General features: G+C 40.1%; 2 protein-coding genes across 2 annotated transcripts in view; both read left to right on the top strand.

Moving 5' to 3' along the window:
* Positions 1-141: 141 nt before the first annotated feature.
* tnfrsf1b (tumor necrosis factor receptor superfamily, member 1B) lies at positions 142-7230 on the top strand. Its single transcript, XM_061728548.1, has 9 exons — positions 142-329; positions 1672-1777; positions 2850-2975; positions 3077-3235; positions 3542-3635; positions 3709-3971; positions 4069-4158; positions 4510-4562; positions 6137-7230. Exons 1-9 carry the CDS (start codon positions 279-281, stop codon positions 6677-6679), a joined length of 1485 nt encoding a protein of 494 aa, XP_061584532.1. The 5' UTR covers positions 142-278; the 3' UTR covers positions 6680-7230.
* A 1340-nt stretch (positions 7231-8570) lies between these two features.
* The window catches only part of trim62.1 (tripartite motif containing 62, tandem duplicate 1), a 39846-nt gene continuing 27081 nt past the window's right edge, over positions 8571-21335 (top strand). The window contains exons 1-2 of the mRNA XM_061728547.1: positions 8571-8618; positions 9569-10114. Of these exons, the coding sequence (XP_061584531.1) occupies positions 9707-10114 (408 nt within the window). The 5' untranslated portion in view covers positions 8571-8618; positions 9569-9706. The remainder of the gene's footprint in view (positions 8619-9568; positions 10115-21335) is intronic.

Genomic DNA, 21335 nt, shown 5'->3' with positions numbered 1-21335 from the left:
TCAAAGAGCTTTTAGTACTTCCATGCTTCACACGGACAAAAAGACAGCACGCAACTGTGGACTGGTTTCTATACGCTACTTCACCCGTCAGGGTTTTCACATCACTTCAGTGAAATTGGGTTACAGCTCATTACTGCTCATTTCCTTCCTCCAAATTCTTGAGTCAGTTCAAGGAAACTGCTCCTGCACTGAGAGCTGACCTGCCTTCATAAAATGAACACAACAGCATTGCGGCTGCTTGTTGCCTGTTCGCTCCTAAAGTTCTACCTAAAGAAGCAATGAAGGACATCCCTGTACTACTGTTTCTCCTGAGTCTGTCCACAACTACGGTACGTTTTGTCATGCTGACTTTGTTTGTTTTTATTTCATTGTTTTCTTTCTATGTGTGTGTGTGTGTGTGTGTGTGTGTGTGGGTGTGTTCACATATGTGTGTGTTTGTATGGGACGTGCACATAAGTAAGTCCCAGTTCAACTGATAGTCAACAAGCCAAATTTTATCGTCTAAATTAATTCCATTGTATCTTGGAATTTGGAGTTTATACTGACACTGTTAACACTTCCATGCTGTCATCTATCGTGTCAAGTTCGTAAAGTGTAAACACATTTATCTTATAAACCTGTTTTAATATCATCTTATTTCATCACCAATCAATTTAAATTTCAATTTCATTGCACAAATTTATTTTAGGCCATATCATAAAACTCCCTGTTTGTATTGATGTAAGTTTTCTCCTTAACGTGATGAGAATGTTTCACGGTGGAAATTTTGTGCGGACAGAGTTATGTACTAACCCATAAGAACAAAGGGTTTCGATTGCTTGGCATCCAGATCCACTTTCAGACTGCTTCATAGCTCATATGAGGCAGCAGCTCTTTTTCTAATTGTCTTCCTGTATCACTGTGGGTCGAGAGGTAATCTGGGTCAGAGGAGCCAAGAGAAAAAGGAAAAAATACACACAATGTTCTCTGAGATAAGCTATCAGTAATAAACAATCAGCTTCACATGTCACGTTTATCGCCACCTGTGAACTTGCTGGTCGCACTAGCAGGCACTAGTTTGTACACTTGAAGTGTGAGCTTTAGCTGTTTCCTGTAATACGAGAAATGCGCTGCTGTAGTCAGCATATTCTAGATTTGGTTTGTCACTGGAGGCTACTGTGGTGAGGCAGCTTGCAGTCAGGTGAGGTGAGAGCTACTGTTACACATCCTTTCACTACACCAATGCTTGTAAGTTAGAGGACTGATGCCTACGTGCAATGTTGCAATTTTGGAGGGCCACAAATGAGAGGAAATACACTATGTGCTGAACACTGGCTGCTGGGTTTTTGAATATCTGCAGCTCAGGCCAACAGAATTACCAGAAAGGAAAAGGTGGGTGCAGGTGTAAGTGGTCTGGTACTTCTTTAAGCTTCTGTTTAACATAATGTATGCGCTCACTGTCCTCCTTGCATGTTCCCCCTAATCAGAGAGTGACTAAATATATGAGTTTCGACTACTGATTAGGTTTAAGTTCACAATCCAACTCAGAGTGGAATACAGAAGAATTGTGCTCAAAATATTTTCTACTTAATTTTAAAATGTCTACATTTAGACTAAAAACTCTTTTGTTAGTAATCTGTTCATCACTACAGCAGAAAACAAGTTGCACCTCATTCTTCCTCTTTCCCGTAGGTCTGCTCGAAGCCCTATAATGCAGACGCATATGGAAAGTGTCTCAACTCAACAATAGAATACGTGCCAGAAGAATCTGATCTTTGCTGTAAAAAATGCCCTCCTGGTAAGTGCTTATCTGTAAACGCAGCAAGAACTGTTCTCAAATGTTATATAATGATACCACATACTCTGACAAGTTTTCAGACACATGAAAAACTGAAAGTGGCATCAAAGACTGCATGATGACATATTGACACAAAGTGGTAGAAGTTTGGGTGTGGAGGTGTGAAGGAACTTGTGAAGGAGCTAAAAATATTTATAAGCTGATAATGTCAAGGGAAGACGAACAAGGCAAATGTCCAATATGGGGGTCACTTTTCAATAATTGCAAGTTAAAAGTTATGTAACTCCAGTCTGACAAGTTCAAATGCCGGACTTATCACTCTTTAGTCATTGAAGTGAATTAAAAAAAAAAAAGACAAATATTGCTCGTTTGCGATATTGTCCATATACAGCCTGACATGAGATGAGCAGCTAGTAGATAGTGAGGAGACTTTCACTGAGTGTGACAAAAGTGTTCCAGCTATGAAACTGCATAGAATCACTTGCTCTGCTTTAAAAAGGCCTCATAGAATGACGAATGTGCAAAACCACCCACATGGTTTGTTAGTTTAACCTGAAAGGTTTCTAAGTTTATCTTCTGCAGATTGTCAAGCCTGAACACATCAAAGCTAATACCTGAACCAGATACTAAAACTGAATTAATAATGACTTTGATGTCAACATTTTGATTTCTCATCAAGAGAAATCTGATTTTTACTCCAGCCAGAAGATTAGATTCCTAGACATTAGAGTCAAAACAAGGTATACAAATTGAAACACAACCCACATCATACTCGTGGACTTTCTTACAGAGGTCACAAACACAGTATGGCAATTTCACTCTTCTTTTGAGTTAATATGAGTCAGTACTTATTGAACTGATTTTCTGGTATAAAATGTGCATATTTTATCATGTAAACATAAACTTTGCACTTAAAAAGAGAAAACGGAAAAAATCCTTTGTATTGTCATCAAATTTTGAAGAACAGTATCAAACCAGGACATTACAATATGATGAGGCATTTTTCAGTTACAAAACGTATGTGGTGTTATAGCCAATACATTTTACACTAACTAAGGGGATGTTATCACAGGGCATCGAGTGCTAAAACCATGCTCACCAGATGATGAGACTGTGTGTGAACGATGCCAAGAAGACAGATACATGGAAGACTGGAACTTCGCTTCAAACTGTCGAATCTGCAACAAATGCAAAGCAAGTCAGTACATGCAGTGTAAATTCAATCCCTGTCATTACATCAGATGCAGCGTTTGACTGTTTTGTTTTACTTTTTGCAAACAACTGTCTTTGTTTAACCAGAAAAAGGTCTTCAGTTCGCCTGGCAGTGCAGCTCTACCAAAAATTCGAAGTGTCTTTGCCTACCCGGGATGTACTGCTTGATTGGATTTGAAGATCCATACTGCTCAGACTGTAGGAAGTACACGGCATGTAAAGTTGGTTATGGAGTTTCTGTGCAAGGTAAAGATTATGATATGCTAACAGATAACAATATTACCATACATTTGATTGTTACCCCCTTTTTTTTTTTAATTCATGAACAAACAATTTTCAATGAACTATCTTGTTTCCTTAAAGGACCAGTCCTAATATTGCTCATGACTACAACAGAACTGCTATTTTGACTATTTTTTGTAGTGCTTTTAGGTACTTTACACTAATTTAGTCTGTTATCACCACAGCATCATAATCTCCGTACCAGTAGTTAACATGCAGCGTTATTAATGCAATAATGTGAAATATTTATATTTTGTTGTTGTTTTTTAGGCACACTGGATAAGGATGTGAAGTGTGAACAGTGTCCCACTGGGACCTTCTCCAACACTGTCTCTTACATTGACCCCTGTAAGCCTCATACAAAGTGAGTGAGAGACGCACATTTGCACGCTCCTGTTAAAAGCTCAGATATTTGACCTTTTTCTTTTATCCCTCAGCTGTAATGGGAGGGCAATTCTGAATAAAGGTGACAACAAATCTGACAACATTTGTGAAGCATCGGCAACGGAGCCGAAAGCTGAGACTTCTGTTGCGTCTACGACTACAGTTACGACTACAATGGCAACAGTTTCAAATTCAATGATGTCACTGAATGGAGAAAGAATCTCCATTCAGTCTGTCAGGCCTTCGGTTTTAATGACGGCACCCACCTATTCAATAAAGAACGAGCCAACAACCACAACAAGTGACGGAGTACTAGGTATGATCATAACAATCAAACTGTAAACTCTGTTTCTAAATGTTTTTATTTGATCTATATCTCATCAGAGTTGTGTCTGTGTTTACCTCTCTCTTAGCTGCAGCCATTGCTGGTGTCACTGGAGGCGTTTTGCTTTTAATCATTTTCATCCTCTTGCTGTGCCTTTGTAAAGGAACCAGGGGGAAAGGTAATGGCATTTGGCAAAATAACTTTAATCATATTCTTCATTTGATGACATAAAAAAGTGTATGGGCTAATTCTCAGTTATCCAGGTCATTGTAATTCTCCAAGGCTTGAATCAAGGCAACTTGACAAAGCCTTCTGGATGGAAGGTGAGACATCTGCAAGAACCAAGAAAGAGAAGTCCAGTTGCCTTTATTCAAGCCTTGAGGAAAAGGTCTGTGCTATATTTAGCTGTATGAGTCTTGTTCAATAATACATTATTAATCCCCAAAGTTAACTGACATATCTGTAATTGTTGTTGTCACAACTTTAGTACTTACTGTTAAAAACTATCCACTGTTTCATGTTTTCCCAGATGCTGCACGCTTAAATAAAGATGAAAATGGAAACTGTAAAAGTGGTGATAAAGTAAGATATGAGTTTTCATCTTTATGACTGAATAGACACTTTCATTTTTGTTTTAATACTCACCCCTGATGTCTGTTAGAATTGGAACATAAAGTCAACGTTTATAGACGTAGGAAGCATCATTTGTCTGAGACCTTGTTGGTGATATGTATCTATTTATTCAGCTTTATTTCTATCACCGGCTAAAATGGGCTTAACTTATGTTTAGAATGATTCCATTTCCATTAGAACATTAGAATAGATGGCCTTGTAAATGTACATAACATAAACAAGACTGTAATATTAATTGTACACAGAAATATCCAGACACCTTTGCAATGCAGATGTGGTGTATTTGGTATTTGTGAGATGTTCCTACGATGCTTCCTCAACTTGAAGAAGCATCATTTACTGGACCTTACTAATTTATATTTTCCACAGAAAATTCAGAGTTCATTACACCTAAAAGTGAAAACCAAACAGGTCAAGGGACTTTTCTGTAGACTTGTGGGACAAGATTGTATCTGCATATTTCTGAGGAAATAGATACAACAAAATATGGCAGCTTTCAAAATCACATTGGCCTTCATTATCAACTAATTCAAGAAGTGAAGAACCACCAACTCAGTAATCAGGGAGGAAGGGCTTTGGTCAACAAATTGATGGGTGCCATGAATCCTCTGAGGAGATGGAAACACTTACTGAGGGACAGCTGTGGCTAAGTCCACACTAGAATTACGTTTTAAACACCCTTGACCCCTGTTCAGACTGTAAACACAGCTCTTGCAGTGGACAGACAAAGCAAAGATCATTTAGAAATGATAATGTAGTTACCGGTAATCATTTCATCTACTAAGTGTATCATTTGACCAACCTGAAAGGTTAACAAAAACAATTGAGCCTTCACAACTGTGACTGCTGACTTGTTATCTTTGGCATCCGCTGTGATGTACATAATTAGTGCATTTATTAATACTGCAGCCACCAATATGTGCAGGAGGCAAGGCTTTATCGAAGCAATCTCCAACCAGAATAATTTCTAGTAGGGCATGTGTGGTCATGTGATGTCTGTTTATGGGGACTTAATGGGGATGGAGATCATTTCCAACATGGAGTTAAAATGCAAACGTTGATGCAGATTACTTTCACTTCAGTGAAACTGCACTAGTGTGGAAGTAGTCTAGTGATACTGCGCTCCAGCAATCAGATCTGTACAGCAGAATGGCCAGGTGATGAAGATGAAGTGAAAGTGGAAAGTGATTTATCATTCCTTTGTGAAAGCATTTTAATGAGTGTTTAGAATCTCAGATAAGTGACCCCAATGGCTGTAAAAAGCCCCACTAGAGCTTCAAACCTGGAGCTAACCACTAGCCAGTTAAAAATGAGAGGTGAAAATGAATTAAATGACTCAGAAAAGAGTTCTGCTAGCTTCTATTTTAACTTGTTTGATTATTTCCAAGACAAGTTGACGCTGTCTTTGCTGCAAATATTCTGTTTGAATAAATGGAAAATGTCAGTTTTTCATCTTGAATAAATAAGAACGGCTGTGAAAATATAACACTGGATGTTAAACTTTTCACTTCTTCCACCGGCAGATTGGTCCAATCTATTTGGGGGAATCTCAGCTGACTTCATTCACAGTTACCTCGCCAGAACAAGTCTCTCTACTGGAGAAAGGGGAAGCTATCAGTGACCAAAGTCAATGCAGTAACTATTCTGAAACTTTAACCCGAACAGAAGGTTACAGCAGCCATGAGTCCATCAGCCCTTTACAATCCACTTTGGCGCTTAACAATCTAACTTCTGGCCTGTCGGAGCCCATGACTCTCCAGACCGACACAGAGTCTGTCACTCCTGTCAGCATCCCACCACAGTCCTCATCTCAGCCCACCAGCCCGGTCATCATCAGCCCCGTGACTAACAACCCCCATGTCAATGTCAACATCACTTTGCACATAAATGGAAATGGGTCTTATGGGAGCCCGTCCTTCATGCCCACAGACTTAAAACAAGAAGGTGAACTTCCCTTTGGAGAAGAGGATGAGTCCTTCAGCACCCCACAGCAAGAAGCGGGCAAACAGTCACTTATGTCAGTGCAGGAGAGTACCACTTACAGTGAAGAAGACTCATCTATCTGAAAGACACATACATTTTTCTCTTTATTTATCCCCTCCCTCTCTCGCTCTCTCGCTCTCACTCTCGCTTTGTCGCGACACATGATTGAAAACAATCTGACTCGATAAAGAGATCTACTTTTACTGTACGTAAGCTATGTTTTATCCTGTGTTTTTGCTGCTAAATGTCAGAATGTGATCCTTTTTTCCTGGTTCAAAATTATTATCCTTTACTTTATGTGTTCATTTGTGTATACAGTACACTGTAGATAAAGATGTGAATATTGTATTCCCCTTACTGATGTAGAGACATAGAAAATTAAAAAGGGATGTAAATGATCACCTGTAATCTGCAGTAATTATCATTTTCATCTTTAAAAGACATAAAAACTATAATTGACTTTAAATAACTTATTTGACCTCATTTGACCTTAGTTTTTTTGTTAATTTGGAAAGCAAGTGGCACCCCATCAGTGGCGCCACCAGGGGGTGGCCAGGGGTGGCCATGGCCCCCCCTACAAATTTGCTGGCCACCCCATTTGCCTCAATTAAAAAAATAAATAAATAAAAAACACTTGCCGGTCACATGGATTCTATTGTCAGTTATGCGATTCATCCCAAATCATTTGGGCGAAATACATACACAGGACTGTCTCAGAAAATTAGAATATTGTGATAAAGTTCTTTATTTTCTGTAATGCAATTAAAAAACAAAAATGTCATACATTCTGGAGTCATTACAAATCAACTGAAATATTGCAAGCCTTTTATTATTTTAATATTGCTGATTATGGCTTACAGTTTAAGATTAAGATTCTCAGAATATTCTAATTTTTTGAGATAGGATATTTGAGTTTTCTTAAGCTGTAAACCATGATCAGGAATATTAAAATAATAAAAAGCTTGCAATATTTCAGTTGATTTGTAATGAATCCAGAATGTATGACATTTTTGCATTACAGAAAATAAAGGACTTTATCACAATATTCAAATTTTCTGAGACAGTCCTGTATATATTACATATATATAATTTATTATTTTGGTATTAACCATTAATATATATCCAGACAAGTTAGACATTTCTGAGCCCGTATACTACAACAGTATAATAAAGTCCTGTAATTATGGCTTTTAGTTTTGGTTCCACCCCAATAATTTAAGTGGCCCCATCTGGCCCCCCCTAGGAAACATTTTTGGAGGCGCCCCTGCACCCCATCCATTCTCGGTTATGGAGGAAGTGAAAGATTTGGCCAGTGAAATTGACCTTGTAGTACCTCTGATAACAGCCTGTTGTCAACGGTGCATCTAGAGGATGGTAAGCATCACCCAAGCAGAGCTATCACTTAAGAGCTATATAGAATGACTGTTAATACAAGCAATGTAGTGGCAAATATACATTAGGAATGAAGTATACTGCTTTTCTTTCTGCGGCCGCGCCTGACACCTGCCGGTGAATAGGGGAACTGCAGCCTTTAAAACCCATACATTAACCCACTTCCTTTCCCCCTCATATACGAGGAGTGTATCAAGTGAAAAGTGAGACTCACTTGTCAGCGATCACAAACTCATCTATGAATCTGTTAATCATATTAACTATGTTTATACCGGTGTGTTTTAAGAATTATATATTCAAGGTAAACGACTAAACAGAGGTAGAATGCGGAGAGAGAAAGTGCGAGCCACTTTATTATTAGAGGGGGTCGTATTTTGCATATAAAGTTAAATTCTTTACACATTACACCAACTCACCAAAATACTTTAAATTTAACCATTAAATATGAGTTATTTTTCACTCTCTTGTAATATTCACAAGGACAACATATATTATCGTACACAAACCGTATGTGACCTGTCCCCTGCCCCCCGTCACTGGAGCCAGTTGGTTTGTTCCGTCGCCGCTGTGTGTTGCTGCTCATGAAAAGACACTTGAGTTGAAGCCGCTGATGTTGCTGCGGGTGTCGTGGTAAGTGGTCGCGCTTTTCCCCGTCTTTTATCCACCTCTATGATTGAGGGCTGTTACATCAAGGGACATTTAAACCCCTCGGCTGACATATATTCTCCAAAAGCAGCGTTGTTGACTGAGTGTTGCGCCTCTTTTGTGTCTCTACTTCCCGTCATCTTCCTGCTGAAGCCTGAATTATGGTCCGCGTTAAAGCGACGCAGAGCCTACGCCGTAGGGTACGTAGAGTACGGCGTACGCTCTGCGTCGGTGTAACGCGGAACCATAAATCAGCCTTGAGGCTGCTGCTCGGTGGTGTTGATACATCCAGCTAGCAGACACAGTGACTCAAGCCAGTTAAAGTTTATTTCCTAAGCATCGATTTGATGCTTTATCCTTGATTGTGGGAGTTAAAAACCAGAGTGTGTTTAATTTTTACGTAAAGGCACAATTAGTTGAGTATAAATATTGCTGCAGGTGTTTCTTTTCATTGCCTTGTTGGCGTTTTCCTAAATGCTTTAGAGTATGCAGGTGTTGATCCAGGTCTTTTGTTGAGTTATTTAAGTATATATTTAAAGGTGAGTGTCCGTATCAGTTAAATATGCTTTCATAATTTTTCTTATCAGAAGTGCTTATTTGAAAACTAGTATCTGATAAGTTTTTTCAAGTAACGCTGCAGTAGTATTATATATCAAAATACTGATTTGTCTCTCGACTGCTTTCAAATGCATGCAGATTAGAAGTTTTGATATTTTTTGCAGCTTTCCTTTCAAACCCGTGTTATGTTAGCAGTATGAAGTGAGTCCCATGTATGACCACTCTAAGCTCTTGTGATGAAGATTAGATATGGAGTGGTTTCTCTCTGATGTAATCTTAAAGTGTTACCAGATTAATCTGCTGCTGTTCCAACTTTCTTTGTTGCAAATGTTAAAGGATGCGTCTCTTCATTGAAGTTTCATTTCATGTCTTTCCAGCAGGAATATCCAGTCTCCAGACTTCTGAGGAATTAGTCAGTCCACACCTACGTGTCAGTGAACCGTCCACTTACAGATTAAACCAAGTGCACTCAGCCCCACAATCTTGTCCTCTTAGATGCCTCTTTGCTTTTGCAAATGGCTTGCTGTCTGAAGGACGAGCTCCTCTGTTCCATCTGTCTTAGCATTTACCAGGACCCCGTCAGCTTTGGCTGCGAGCACTACTTCTGCAGAAAGTGCATCACCGAGCACTGGAGCAGACAGGAGCCTCACGGAGTGCGAGACTGCCCTGAGTGCCGGCGGACCTTCGCCGATCCACTCCTTTCGCCGAGTCTCAAGTTGTCCAATATTGTAGAGCGCTATTCAGCCTTTCCACTGGATGCCATTCTGAACGCTCAGAGGAGCTCATACCCCTGCAAGGACCACGAGAAGGTCAAGCTCTTCTGCCTCACTGACAAAAGCTTGGTTTGCTTCTTCTGCGACGAGCCAGCGCTGCACGAGCAGCACCAAGTGACCACTATTGACGAGGCGTACGAGGAGATCCAGGTCAGTTGTTAAGCATGCAATTTGACTGCATAGTAGTAAAGATGAGGCTGATATTTTGTTAAAAACCACCCGTACTCTCATCACATTCAGATGGGTCAACTTGTTCATCCCACTGGAGCTGCCCATTAAAAGCGGGTCTCACTCTTTCACACGCCATTAGGACTTCACATACACTGAGCAGCTTCACTCCAGCAGTTTGGTGATTTTGTGTTTTGCCCATGAGAACTCTAAATTTATTAGTTGCTAATTTGGTAGTAGCCTTCATAATCATTGACCACTTCACGGTGACTGACCTCTGAAATGTTTACGTGTGCCTCTTGTTGTGATCAGAGGTCAACAGTCTTGTTTCTTTGGTTCACTTATTCATATGCAGTTGAGTCATGCTGGTGGTCAGCCCTCGCTCTAAAGCAGATCTGGAAACTGAGTAGCTTTACTTGAAAAATAAGCATTAAATCTCCTCCCTGGACTGCGAGTTCAGTAACGTTTTACCTCCGTAAGAAGCATGTAATGCATATAATTTAAAAAAAAAGGAGATTTTCCAGGATTACCCAGCCATAGTGGTGATGATTTTTTTTTAATTTATTTTTTATTAAAGGACATACAATTCCGGTCTCAACACACATTTCTTGTCATCACTCTGCTTTTAAGCAATAGAAAAAATACTTCAAAAGTTAAAGGAATTTGGTTTGTTTCAGGTCTGGGATCTTGATTCAGACGGCAATAAAATTTGACTTTTTTTTTACCAGATTCAGAGTGGGTTGTGAAATGAAGAGCAGGAGGTAAAGCCTCAATTATTCAATGATTCATGTAATTTTAGTTTGTTTACGGCAATTGGCTGTGGTGATATTAATTTCCCTACAAAGCTTAAACGTGTCATGTGTGTACACTGAGTCATGTTTTCCGCATGAACAGGAAGGGTTCAGTGTTTGCTTTCCTCACTGTCTGAATAATTCCATTCCCATGGAGCCAAAATCCAATAACTGAGAAACAAAGCTCTTAATCCTGTTCCTTTGCTGCTCCAGAGTGCATAGCAACACATTCCAGGCTAATACTATGTAGCCTGTCACAATTTTCACGTCTATTGCTACCCATATAGATATCTACTCTGTCACCTTAAACAATTTTCTAAGCAGTAGCTGATGGTTAAAGATCAGATTTGAGGTTTTAAAGTGTTTGTTTAATAAAGCTCAACATTCAGGCCACGTTTATTAAAAAAATTATAGTGCTATCTTTGTTGCGCACTCATTTGTGCAAATACGTCACACAACTGGACATTCCCTTCTTATTGCACACATTGTTTTTGAGAGATTGCTGCAGCCTTTGATTATTCATGACTATGACCTTCCCTGATGTATCTGAAAATATAATTGACATGAAGAAGTTCGTTCTGCAAAGGAGCTCTGAATCAGTGAGCAGACTGTGACCGAGTTATAACCTCTATCTGATGAGAGGCAGAATTGCTGAATAACAGGCATCGTGGCATTTAGAGGTCTACCAGGCACACAGTCAGCAAGGCTGAGCTGGCCTGGATTCCCCAGGAGGAACTGGAGGAGTTCCCTGGAGACCGGGAGCATCTCTGTGTCACCGCCACCCTGATTCAGATGTTTACAGAATATTACATAGAGAGCTTTTTTTAGAGATTTGGATTCTTTATGTTAATAGGAGCTTACATCTGCATACATTTATTGAGCTAGAGAGTTGCATACTTCAGATCGCCTGAAGCTACAAATGGTTTCATACAGCTATTATTCATATTTGCCTCAAGAACTGTAAACAAACAGTTTTTTTCCCACTTTTTTTTTTTTTCCTTCTCTTTAAACTGGAATGCATGTTAAATTTGATTAGAACCGGTTTGTACCACCAATGTATTTAGCAAGAGTAACTTTATAATTTCAGAAAATAAAAAAAAACAAGTTAATTCAATTATGAGATTAAACATACTCCGTTTTATTGGAAACATGGAGACATGCCTGCTCTTCTCTGCATTAAACACAGCTGACAGTCCTGTGAACATCAGTTAAGCCCTCTTCAGTTTCTAGACGAGCTCTGTATAGGAAGCTTGGGAGGGGTCAAACTGTGTAATCTTGAAGTAATTAGGACCGGCACAAGATGTTTCCCACTTCTTGGATGCAAGCTCGCCCCTCTGCTTGAAGTTGTTTTCAAGACGGGGATCTGGCGTTTTGTATTCTGGCAGGAGCTTTGGATGCTTCCCAGATCCACAATAGTGGAGGAGTGTCGAAGCACCAAGGCCCCATCAGCAACAACCATGACCCTTGATGAGTTTGGCATATTGGCCTTTTTGGGAGGGTTTCTTATGTTATGTCTTATCCCCACGACAGATGATCATCAATGTCTTTAGTTATTAATTCATTTATTGTCAAAACTTAAAATTCTATATTAATTTTATAATCACTTCCTGCTGATATTAGGCAACTTGCAAACTGTTTTTTCTTTGTCCAGTGAGCAGGCTGGAACTGTGTCAATTGGAAACAAATATGTGAGAGCTGTGCCTGCAGGCTCAGACTTCACTTAGCATGACGCTTGATGGCGCTTAACAAAATGCCAAAACAGTATGGTGTGGATGTGTTAAAGTGTAGCTTCAACCGCAGCAGTAAACGCAGCAGTAAGTCTATGTGGCCACAGGGCATGTGCCATGCCAGCTTGCTGGCCTAGTTCAGATTAACCTTAGACCTTTGTAGGGTGGGAAAGTTTGTTGATTGAAAAAGGATTTGGTAGGTCCAGAGCCAAAGCGTTGCCTCATTCTTTTTTGTTTGGAATTTTGGACTGGCTTTAACTGTTTCTTTCTCTTTCATACATTCATGGATTTGTCTTTTCTTTTTTTCTCTCTCTCTTTAGTTGGCCTTTTGAATTTGTATACATATGTTTGCCCTGTGTTTTTAGAGGGGTTGAAAAACTCTGCAGTGGTGTTAGAATTGACAAATATTTTCGGAAGAAGCATGATTTTTGTTTCTGGATAATCCAACAACAGAGAAATATAGTAAGAGTAGTAAAAAGTCACCATCTCACTCCATCACCTACTACAGATGCATTCAATTTCAGACAGTTCGGTTTACATTTGTTGCACCAATTCACAACAAAATCATCTTGAGGCACTGAAAGCAAAGAAAAGCTTACAAATTTCGGTGCAGATCAATAAATGGAATCCAATTCTTCCCAGTCATATCTTAATTTTAAGAGCCCGATTTCATGCTAAATCATAAAAACCTGCATTAAATCTTAATTTTGGTGGAAGGAAGATAAAACCTCCACCAGAACCAGGCTCGAGCAGGCCAGCCATCTACATTGACCAGTTGGGGCTCTGACATGGCATGAAAGAGACGCCAGCAAGTGGATGAGACCAAGGATATCTGCTTTTGAGACACAAAAGAACATCATAACTGTCATAATCGTGACATGTACATACAGAATAAACAAACAATAGTTAGGAAAGACCACATAGCATCATGAGGTCTGCCATCAGTGAAAGCCTAAAGCAGCATAACTAAGGGGATGATCCAGGTCAACTTGGACAACCCAAAACTATAAGCTTTATTAAAAAGGGCAGTTTTAACCCGAATGATGAAGGTAGAGGGCAAGAGCCTGAACACAAACTGACAGCTCCTTCGACAAGATACAAGCCTATAAGACTGAAGGCTCTGCCTCCCGTTCTACTTTTTGTCCAGTTAGTCTAGCGGAAAGAAAAAAGGTAGCCCTACACACAAGACTGATATTTCACAAGCATTTTTCAAAGGCACTCCATATAACAAAAATAATCACTGAAATGATCTGCACTGACGCCTGAAACTGTTCCTGGCGAACAACCTCTGATGTGCAAAATCGTTCAATCACTGCACACAAGGAATACAAACACTGATGTTCAGAGTTTGTAAGATAGATTTTGTAGATGTTTTATTTTTTAACGGAAAAGAAGGCTGAACTTTAAAGGTTTTCAGTTCAAATATGTGCAGCTTTTTTTTGTGCATTTATAAATAAGTAGTCGGGAAAGCAGGAAGAAATTTTGTTTTTACATTTTGCCCTTCAGTTCAAAGAATTTTGTTTTTGCAACATTTTACTAGTAATTTTTTATTTAAAATATCCAAAGTATAGAAACGTTTTGCACACCGGTTCTGCAGAAAGGTGCGTCGGAGGAGAAAAGAAGCAGCCAATTTTAAAAAAGAAAACTCCCGCACACGTTCTTCTCACCAGACTACAGTATTTATTGGGCCAACGTTTCGGTCATCGACCTTTCTCAAGGCATCAAAAAAATTAAAATATCACCATCTCTATTTATGCTATTTTAGATTTTTTTGTGTGTGTGTTTACGTTATTTGGAAAAAGATACATAACACATCTTTTAAAAATTGAAAGGTTTTAGGTTGGGTTTTTTTTATTTGCACAATAATTGTTCTTATTTTACTTTTTTTGTTCTTTTACTTTGTTCTGCTGCAATGTATCTGGTATGCGACTTTGTTCGGAAACAGTCATTTTGACATGTGTATACACAGAAGAAAATGATATATTGCAATATATATCATTACCGCACATGCTTCAGATTATATCGCAATATAGATTTGAAGCCATATCGCCCTACACCTAACCCAATTCAACCAGGGCTCCCACTGTACATCGAGATTCCACAAGTTTTCAGATAAGTCAGCCTCCTGTTACGTCATGTAATCGCTGCTTTAACTCTGTGTTGACAGCGTTTCTGGCTGACCAGTATCCCACATGCCTTTGGTGTGTGTGTGTGTGAAGATGTAATCTCCTTAGCTTGGCCTGTCACTCTGTTGACCTCAGACCCTAAGTCCTGTAGCTGTGTTGAAAGCTTTACCTCATGCTGGTTTGCATCCTCCCCTAAGAGCTTCTTTGGCCAAATATGTAATACACAAACTCATCCAGCACTGAACTATTGCATGATGATCCACACACATCTGGCAAACAGTCACATACCACATAAGCACTTGCTTGCACATAATGGATATTATGGTGTAATTGAGGAGGATTTGTTGTTTGCTCTTTTCCTCTCCGGGAGCAGAAATGTCAGATTTAGGATGGATTTTTATATCAGCAATTACATTGAATTCTAGAACTGTAGTTAAATTGAATATATAAAATCTTAACATTTTTGTTTTTAAAAGCAACAAATGTGATTGAGATTCAGGAGTATTCACATTTAGATTTTTCTTCAAAGAACTCATTTTAATTTGCATATATTCTAAATCAAACAACGTTTTTGTCGTGTTAACTTTAAATTCAGAAAGTGAATAGAATGGGGCCACCATTTTTGTATGTGTATTAACCCCATTCCTTCAATGTATTAGGAAATTCCACCTTTTTTTATTTTTTTTTTATTTTAGGCTACACTGGTTAAGGTAATATGACAACAGCTCTCTCCCTTACTGTTTCCAGAGTGGGAGCTCTGGCGCCATCTGAAATAAAAGTTGGCTGGATTGTTGTGGCACTAATTGGGGCCGGACGAAGCTGTGCACTTATTACTTCATTGATGTGGTTTAAAGTTGGCAGTGAACTCCTGCAGAGGACAAATTAGAAGCCGCAGCAGCTATTCTGCTTTCAATGTGGGAATTAGGACTGTCAGTGGGCTGTGTCCAACCGCACAGTTGCAGGAATATGCAAACTTGTCCTGCTGTCAGCTCACCCTAGGGATGTGTTTACGCTCCACTTCTCAGCAGATAAGAGGGGAAATGGGCTACAACACCCAGTTGTCTAAGCATTTGGGGACTTTTCTCCTACACTTAGTGAAGAGCAGTAGCAGTCACCTGTGCTGTTACACTCCCCTTAGTTAAACTGAAACCCAAGTTGAAACTGAAGAAATAATCAAGTGTTTAGTCACTTGGTCTCCTGATTTACCTTTGTGCCCTTTTCTATAAACATCAATCTTAAAACTAGTAATTCTTGTTTTATCAGACCCCATGCAGGAGGGTAATGATGAAAATGTTTTAGGATTTTTCTCATCTGCCTTGCTTTAATGCAGGAGATGTTTTTTTTAGAAAATGGAGAGGGCCAGCCTTTGAAGTATTCCTCTGGTGGTTTAAAATGTTCTGTCTTTCACTCGCGAGCTGTCAGCTTCTGACCGAGAGCACTCTCATGACCGTGCTGCTGTGGTAATGAGTCGGACAATTTCAAGGGCACCCACAGCAGCCATCTCCCCTGTGGGTCTCACTCAATATGCCTGACTTAATTTCTTTTTTCTTTCCTTCTTTCTTTCTTTCAGAACTTCACTTCTCACTATCTTTTTTTTTTTTTCTTCTTCTTCTTGGAATATGTATTGTTTATTGACCAGTTCTTTGGAGATATGTAGTTCCCAGCTTCCCACCCTGCTAATTTCCACCCGGCCCAAACAAATGACTTTGTCCAGCTTGGCAGTCAGTCAAGGTGGCGTGACAGTGAGATTTCTTTCATGCAGAAACTGAGCCACTGGGGGAGAAAGATCAGTCACGTTCCATTAAAGGAGTCCTGGCATAATATTCTCTTCCGGTAAGGGCTGGTAGTTCATGCTGCATTTATTACTGGTAACACTGATGATGCTTGAGGGAGGACGGAGCAAGGATGTGATGCTGTTGGTACAGATGCAGATAAACTGCTGCACTGATGGGAGGAAAAAGTGAGCTGGTGAACCTGTCATGCATTAAAAATGTTCATCGACCAGTTCTGCAAGGAGCATAGATTTTTACAATTGGCCATCAGCCACCAAACATGCAGATGAGAGCTGTTAGACAGCTACTGTACCTACTGGAAAGAGAGGTGACAAAAGATACCTTCATAGCCGAGTGGCATTGTAAAGATGCACTGGTGGTCCCCTCATTCCACCGCCACTCTCCAGCTACGCATTCAGTAATCCCAGAAAGGTGTGACATTCCCTAAGTGTGTTTTTTGCAAAGTATTATGGCATTCCTCATTTTGAAGTGGGTCCCTTTCCTCTACTTCGTGACCCACAGTTAACGATGACCCTAATGTGTCTGGGTATTGACTGCTTTAGTCAGTCGGCTGTGAATAAAACAAACTGACCTCACTTTACTGATTTTTATCCTCTGTAGTTTGCAGTTATCCCTTCGACCCGTTATTCCTTTCAACAATGTCAATTCACACAGCTCTGTTTAGCCCCATAACTACCTTCTGTTACTACCTTCCAAGGCGGTTCAAATCAACTCAGCTGAACATCTCCAATCCACCACATCATCATCATGCTTACTTAAGTTGTTAAATCAGGTGCTATGACTGTTTTTATTAGAGATGCACCGATCAGGATTTTGAGGGCCGATCACCGATCTCCAAAATCGGTATCTGTCGATATTGCCGATCACAGCGTGAAATCCATAAATTCGTCAATATTGTTGTCTCATGTATACAACACTGACATTGTATTAGGAGATGAGAAGGTATCATGAATTTTCTGTTTTATTGCAGGCTGCGGCAATGTGCAATATTTCACCCTCTAGAGACTCTTAGAGACGACTTAGACACTGCTTACAAAGAGTAAGTGTAGTTTACTAGCTTCAGCTTTCCTGTGGTAATAATCATGTACAACATGTGCAGCAACACAGACAACAGCAGACATGTCACTCTCTAAAAGTTGATACAAGTTGTAAACTATAAACCTTAGTTTTCCTGTGGAAAGAGGAATTAAATCTTAAAATAAAAATGAATTATTAAGCTCTGTGAAAGCTTTAGCGATAACGTATGCCGCGTGTGAGGAAACTCTTGAGTGAAGCACAATTCTTCACACTAGAACTCCAAATGTCACTCGTGAAGCCGACTGACACGACTGTCGTCCTGCGTAAGGGTTTGGGCAGTATATAGTTTGGTAAAACTCCAGGGGACATTCATTAGTGAAATATTTACGACTCGGCAGCGTGTACCGCAGATCCAAACTGCTAACGAGGCGTTTAAACCTGATGTCTTCTACAACAGAAAGCGGCTGATGATCAAGGCATATGAATCCATTACCTTAGGATATAGTTCTTGATTTTTCTTGCTGCCGTTTATGTCTCTGTTACGTTCAGTGGAGTTAGCGGCGTGGCTGCACCTCCTGTTCTTTCTCTGCCCTAACTGCACCCAACTTTGGAAACTCAATAAACTCCATGTGAAAAACATTCAAATGTCTTATGAGCTTCGTGTTGAAATTATTTTATAACATTCCTCCTCGGGGTATCTCCTTTGCACACCTTGCAAACTGCAAATTTGTTGTCCTTTTCGGACATTGTAATGTAGAACTTCCATACCGGCGAGACCATTTTCAGTGTTGATGTTTGGTAGAGACGGCCACGCCCCCTAAGCAGACCTGGGTCCGAGGTGTGGGAACACACACCCTGGTGGTGATTTGTTGTTGTAAACGTCATCACATCGGCCCGCTTTGAACTATTATTTTCCGATCTCCGATATAAAACCGATAGGGCCATTATCGGGCCGATGCCGATCGATCGGTGCATCTCTAGTTTTTAATATGTTCGTTTTTAGAAAACACTTTGTTTTACGTGACAAAGGAATGGGAAATAATCTCAAACGTATTTTATCCGTGTTGATGTTGTGTGTCTTTTATACTGCAACAACCAACATTTTGTATTTAAAGATATACTGTTGTAATGATCTTACAAGAGGGTTTGTTTGAAAACTGAAAAAAAGAAAAACACTCTGACACTGCGTCAAGTTAGGCAACTTCTTAAAAGCAGAAACTTTGTTAATTTGCTGGTCTGAAGCATTAAATGTGTATTAATACATAAAGAAAATTCATCAGAAATGGGCTTGGAAAAAGGATAGTTGTTGTCCATCAGTGTGAGAAGAGTTATATCATTTCCAGACAATTTTGAGTAAATCATTGAACAGTGGCAGCAATTGTGAACAAGTGAAAAACATTCAAGTCAATTCACAATCTTTTCAGGGTTTGATGTCACAGTAAGTCCAATGTACAATTCTCAGACGTCTTAACAAAGGTTCCATGAGCACACAGTCTACACTCTGGTGAGCATGGTAAATGTTAGAGTTCTGACAGTATTATTACAAAATACTAAATGCGTATGACTTGTTTGGAAGTGTTTCCATAATCATGACTCTCTTCTCTAAGAAGAAAATGATAGCAAAGTTGCATCTGAACAAACTTCAGCTTTATTTATGAAACAAACCACAAGATTTCTGGAAAAATGTCTCTTGCGCAGATGAGATCAAAGTTGAGATGTGGGGTTTATGCAGAAGACCATTTTTGGTGAAAACCAAATGCTGCATTTCAGCATAATTACCTCATACCAATTTTGTAGCAACATTGCAACAAAGAGTGGACCAAAATTCCTCCACAGTGATGTCAGAGACTTATCACAATTACTTAAATTTACTGCTACTAAAGGTGGTTCTACAAGCTATTCAATTACGGTATGTCAAAAGAGGAAAAAATCCCAAATAGTCTGTAATAAGTACAAACTGACCAGTGTATTGTGGTTCAACATCATGAAGCTGGCCTTTAAATCCCTCAACTTAATCTTTTGTTGCTCAACCTTTTTTAGGCTGTAATCACTGAAATCAAGGGATTTCTGTAACTTGGTGAAAAGATCTACCCCTGTAGACCAGGTATTTTGGTTCGCTTCTCATAAGCAAACTGCTCCAGCTGTTTGAAGGGTCTCTTCTCCAGACTTTTATAGCTCTTTCCACATATGTTCAGGATTGTTATCAGTAGGAGGTAGGCCTGGGCGATGAAGCGAAAATTTGCAGTTACCGTCCTTCACTGCGATGACCGACGTCAATTTTCCAATGTCGGTAAAATCGGTGTTTTGACTGTGTGTGATTAGTTTCATTCAGGGGCGAATATACTTGCTGTTTGAACCTGCGTTGTGAGCGTACCTCACTCGCGTAGCACCCGAAGAGAGCGCGTCGTACCGGCGGTAACTGATTGGGGGCAGTATGCAGAGCGAGAGTTAGAAAAGTAATAAAGTATTTCGTAGTAGTATAATAAACCAGCTGGTGGAATAACTGATAAATAAACAAGACAGCAACATGGGATGAAGTGGAGATCACTGCACTGCTTTTCTTGTGATCTCGTTAAAGAAAACGGCGCCATCACAGATGGTTTCAGGCCGTTCAACCAGAGCCGTCGGGAGACTGGAGAGCTTGTTCGTCCTGCCGATGCAGCAACTAATGATGAGAAACAGCTGCAGTATTTTTCCCATTTCCTCCGTTTTCTTTGGCGACTTGTTACATGGGATTGTCCCGCTAATTCAGCTCAAAACCAGACACGGCGAGTCTGAGACTGCAGCAGAGAGTTGGCTGTCATCCTGTGCTACGTGAGGACGAGCTATCGCGCTGTAGCAGCCAGTTACAAGCTTGGAGCATGTTGCACATGTCGGGAGATTCATTTACTGAAATATCTGGAGCAAAGTCTGTGTGAGTCGAGCGATAACTGAAGAACCTCTGTAATCAGCTCAGACTTTTGATGATCATTGGACAAAACACCTCACGAGCACCATTACCGCTGTGTTTGCCATGCATCTTCTGACGAGCACGGACATAACGAGCACGACTCTGTATCTGCACCCAGGACTTAACAATTTGCCGCCCACTGTTTTGACACGCATGTTTGTCATTGTAAACTAGTGATGTCGCATCATAAATGTGAGAATAACTGCTGCTCAGCCAGCCTCTCTTCAAAACAGTGGGCAATTTTCCGACCTCCGCGTCAAGTCACTTGTGGTCAGCTGGTGCTCTGAACCTGACCAGCGTTACTCGCGGGCAAAGCGTGCGTGCGATCACGTGACTCCACCCATCCAGGCTGAACGAGTAGGGAAACCCAAGAAAATGGCTGCTGGTTCAAACGAAGAAGCGGCCGACATAACAGGGCTATCTAGTGTGAGACTCGTGCATTTCAACAAGTTCACACTCATGTCACACATGGCATTTCTCATGCTGAGAAATTAACTTCAGCGCACAGTAACTCCAACAGCCTATCTTACAAAGGAGTCATGGCACGCTACTGTGTGCGCTGAGCACTCAACTCAGAGCAGCCGTCTAGAGTTACAGCAAATATGAAAATAGATTTTTTTTTTTGCCAGCTAAGGGTTATCGTACGTTTATCGAGGTAAAACGGCCCAATTTATCGTGATATTGATTTGAGGTCATATCGCCCAGCCCTAGTAGGACACTTCAGAATTGCCCAGTGTTTTTTTCTTAGCTGGTATTTACTAGTGTACTTTGGGTCAGCATGCATTTGGATACATTTCAG

Source organism: Cololabis saira, chromosome 8, assembly GCF_033807715.1.
Source record: "Cololabis saira isolate AMF1-May2022 chromosome 8, fColSai1.1, whole genome shotgun sequence".
NCBI classification, from domain to species: domain Eukaryota; kingdom Metazoa; phylum Chordata; class Actinopteri; order Beloniformes; family Belonidae; genus Cololabis; species Cololabis saira.
Note: the sequence above shows the minus strand (reverse complement) of the source record. Positions and strands in the feature narration are given on the sequence as shown.

Bases quoted from the DNA above. Each gene is read 5' to 3' on its own strand.
- tnfrsf1b (XM_061728548.1), top strand. From the start codon at position 279: ATGAAGGACATCCCTGTACTACTGTTTCTCCTGAGTCTGTCCACAACT. The intron at 3,636-3,708 runs GTGAGTGAGAGA...TTTATCCCTCAG, and splicing joins CCCTGTAAGCCTCATACAAA to CTGTAATGGGAGGGCAATTC. The intron at 4,159-4,509 runs GTAATGGCATTT...ATGTTTTCCCAG, and splicing joins TAAAGGAACCAGGGGGAAAG to ATGCTGCACGCTTAAATAAA.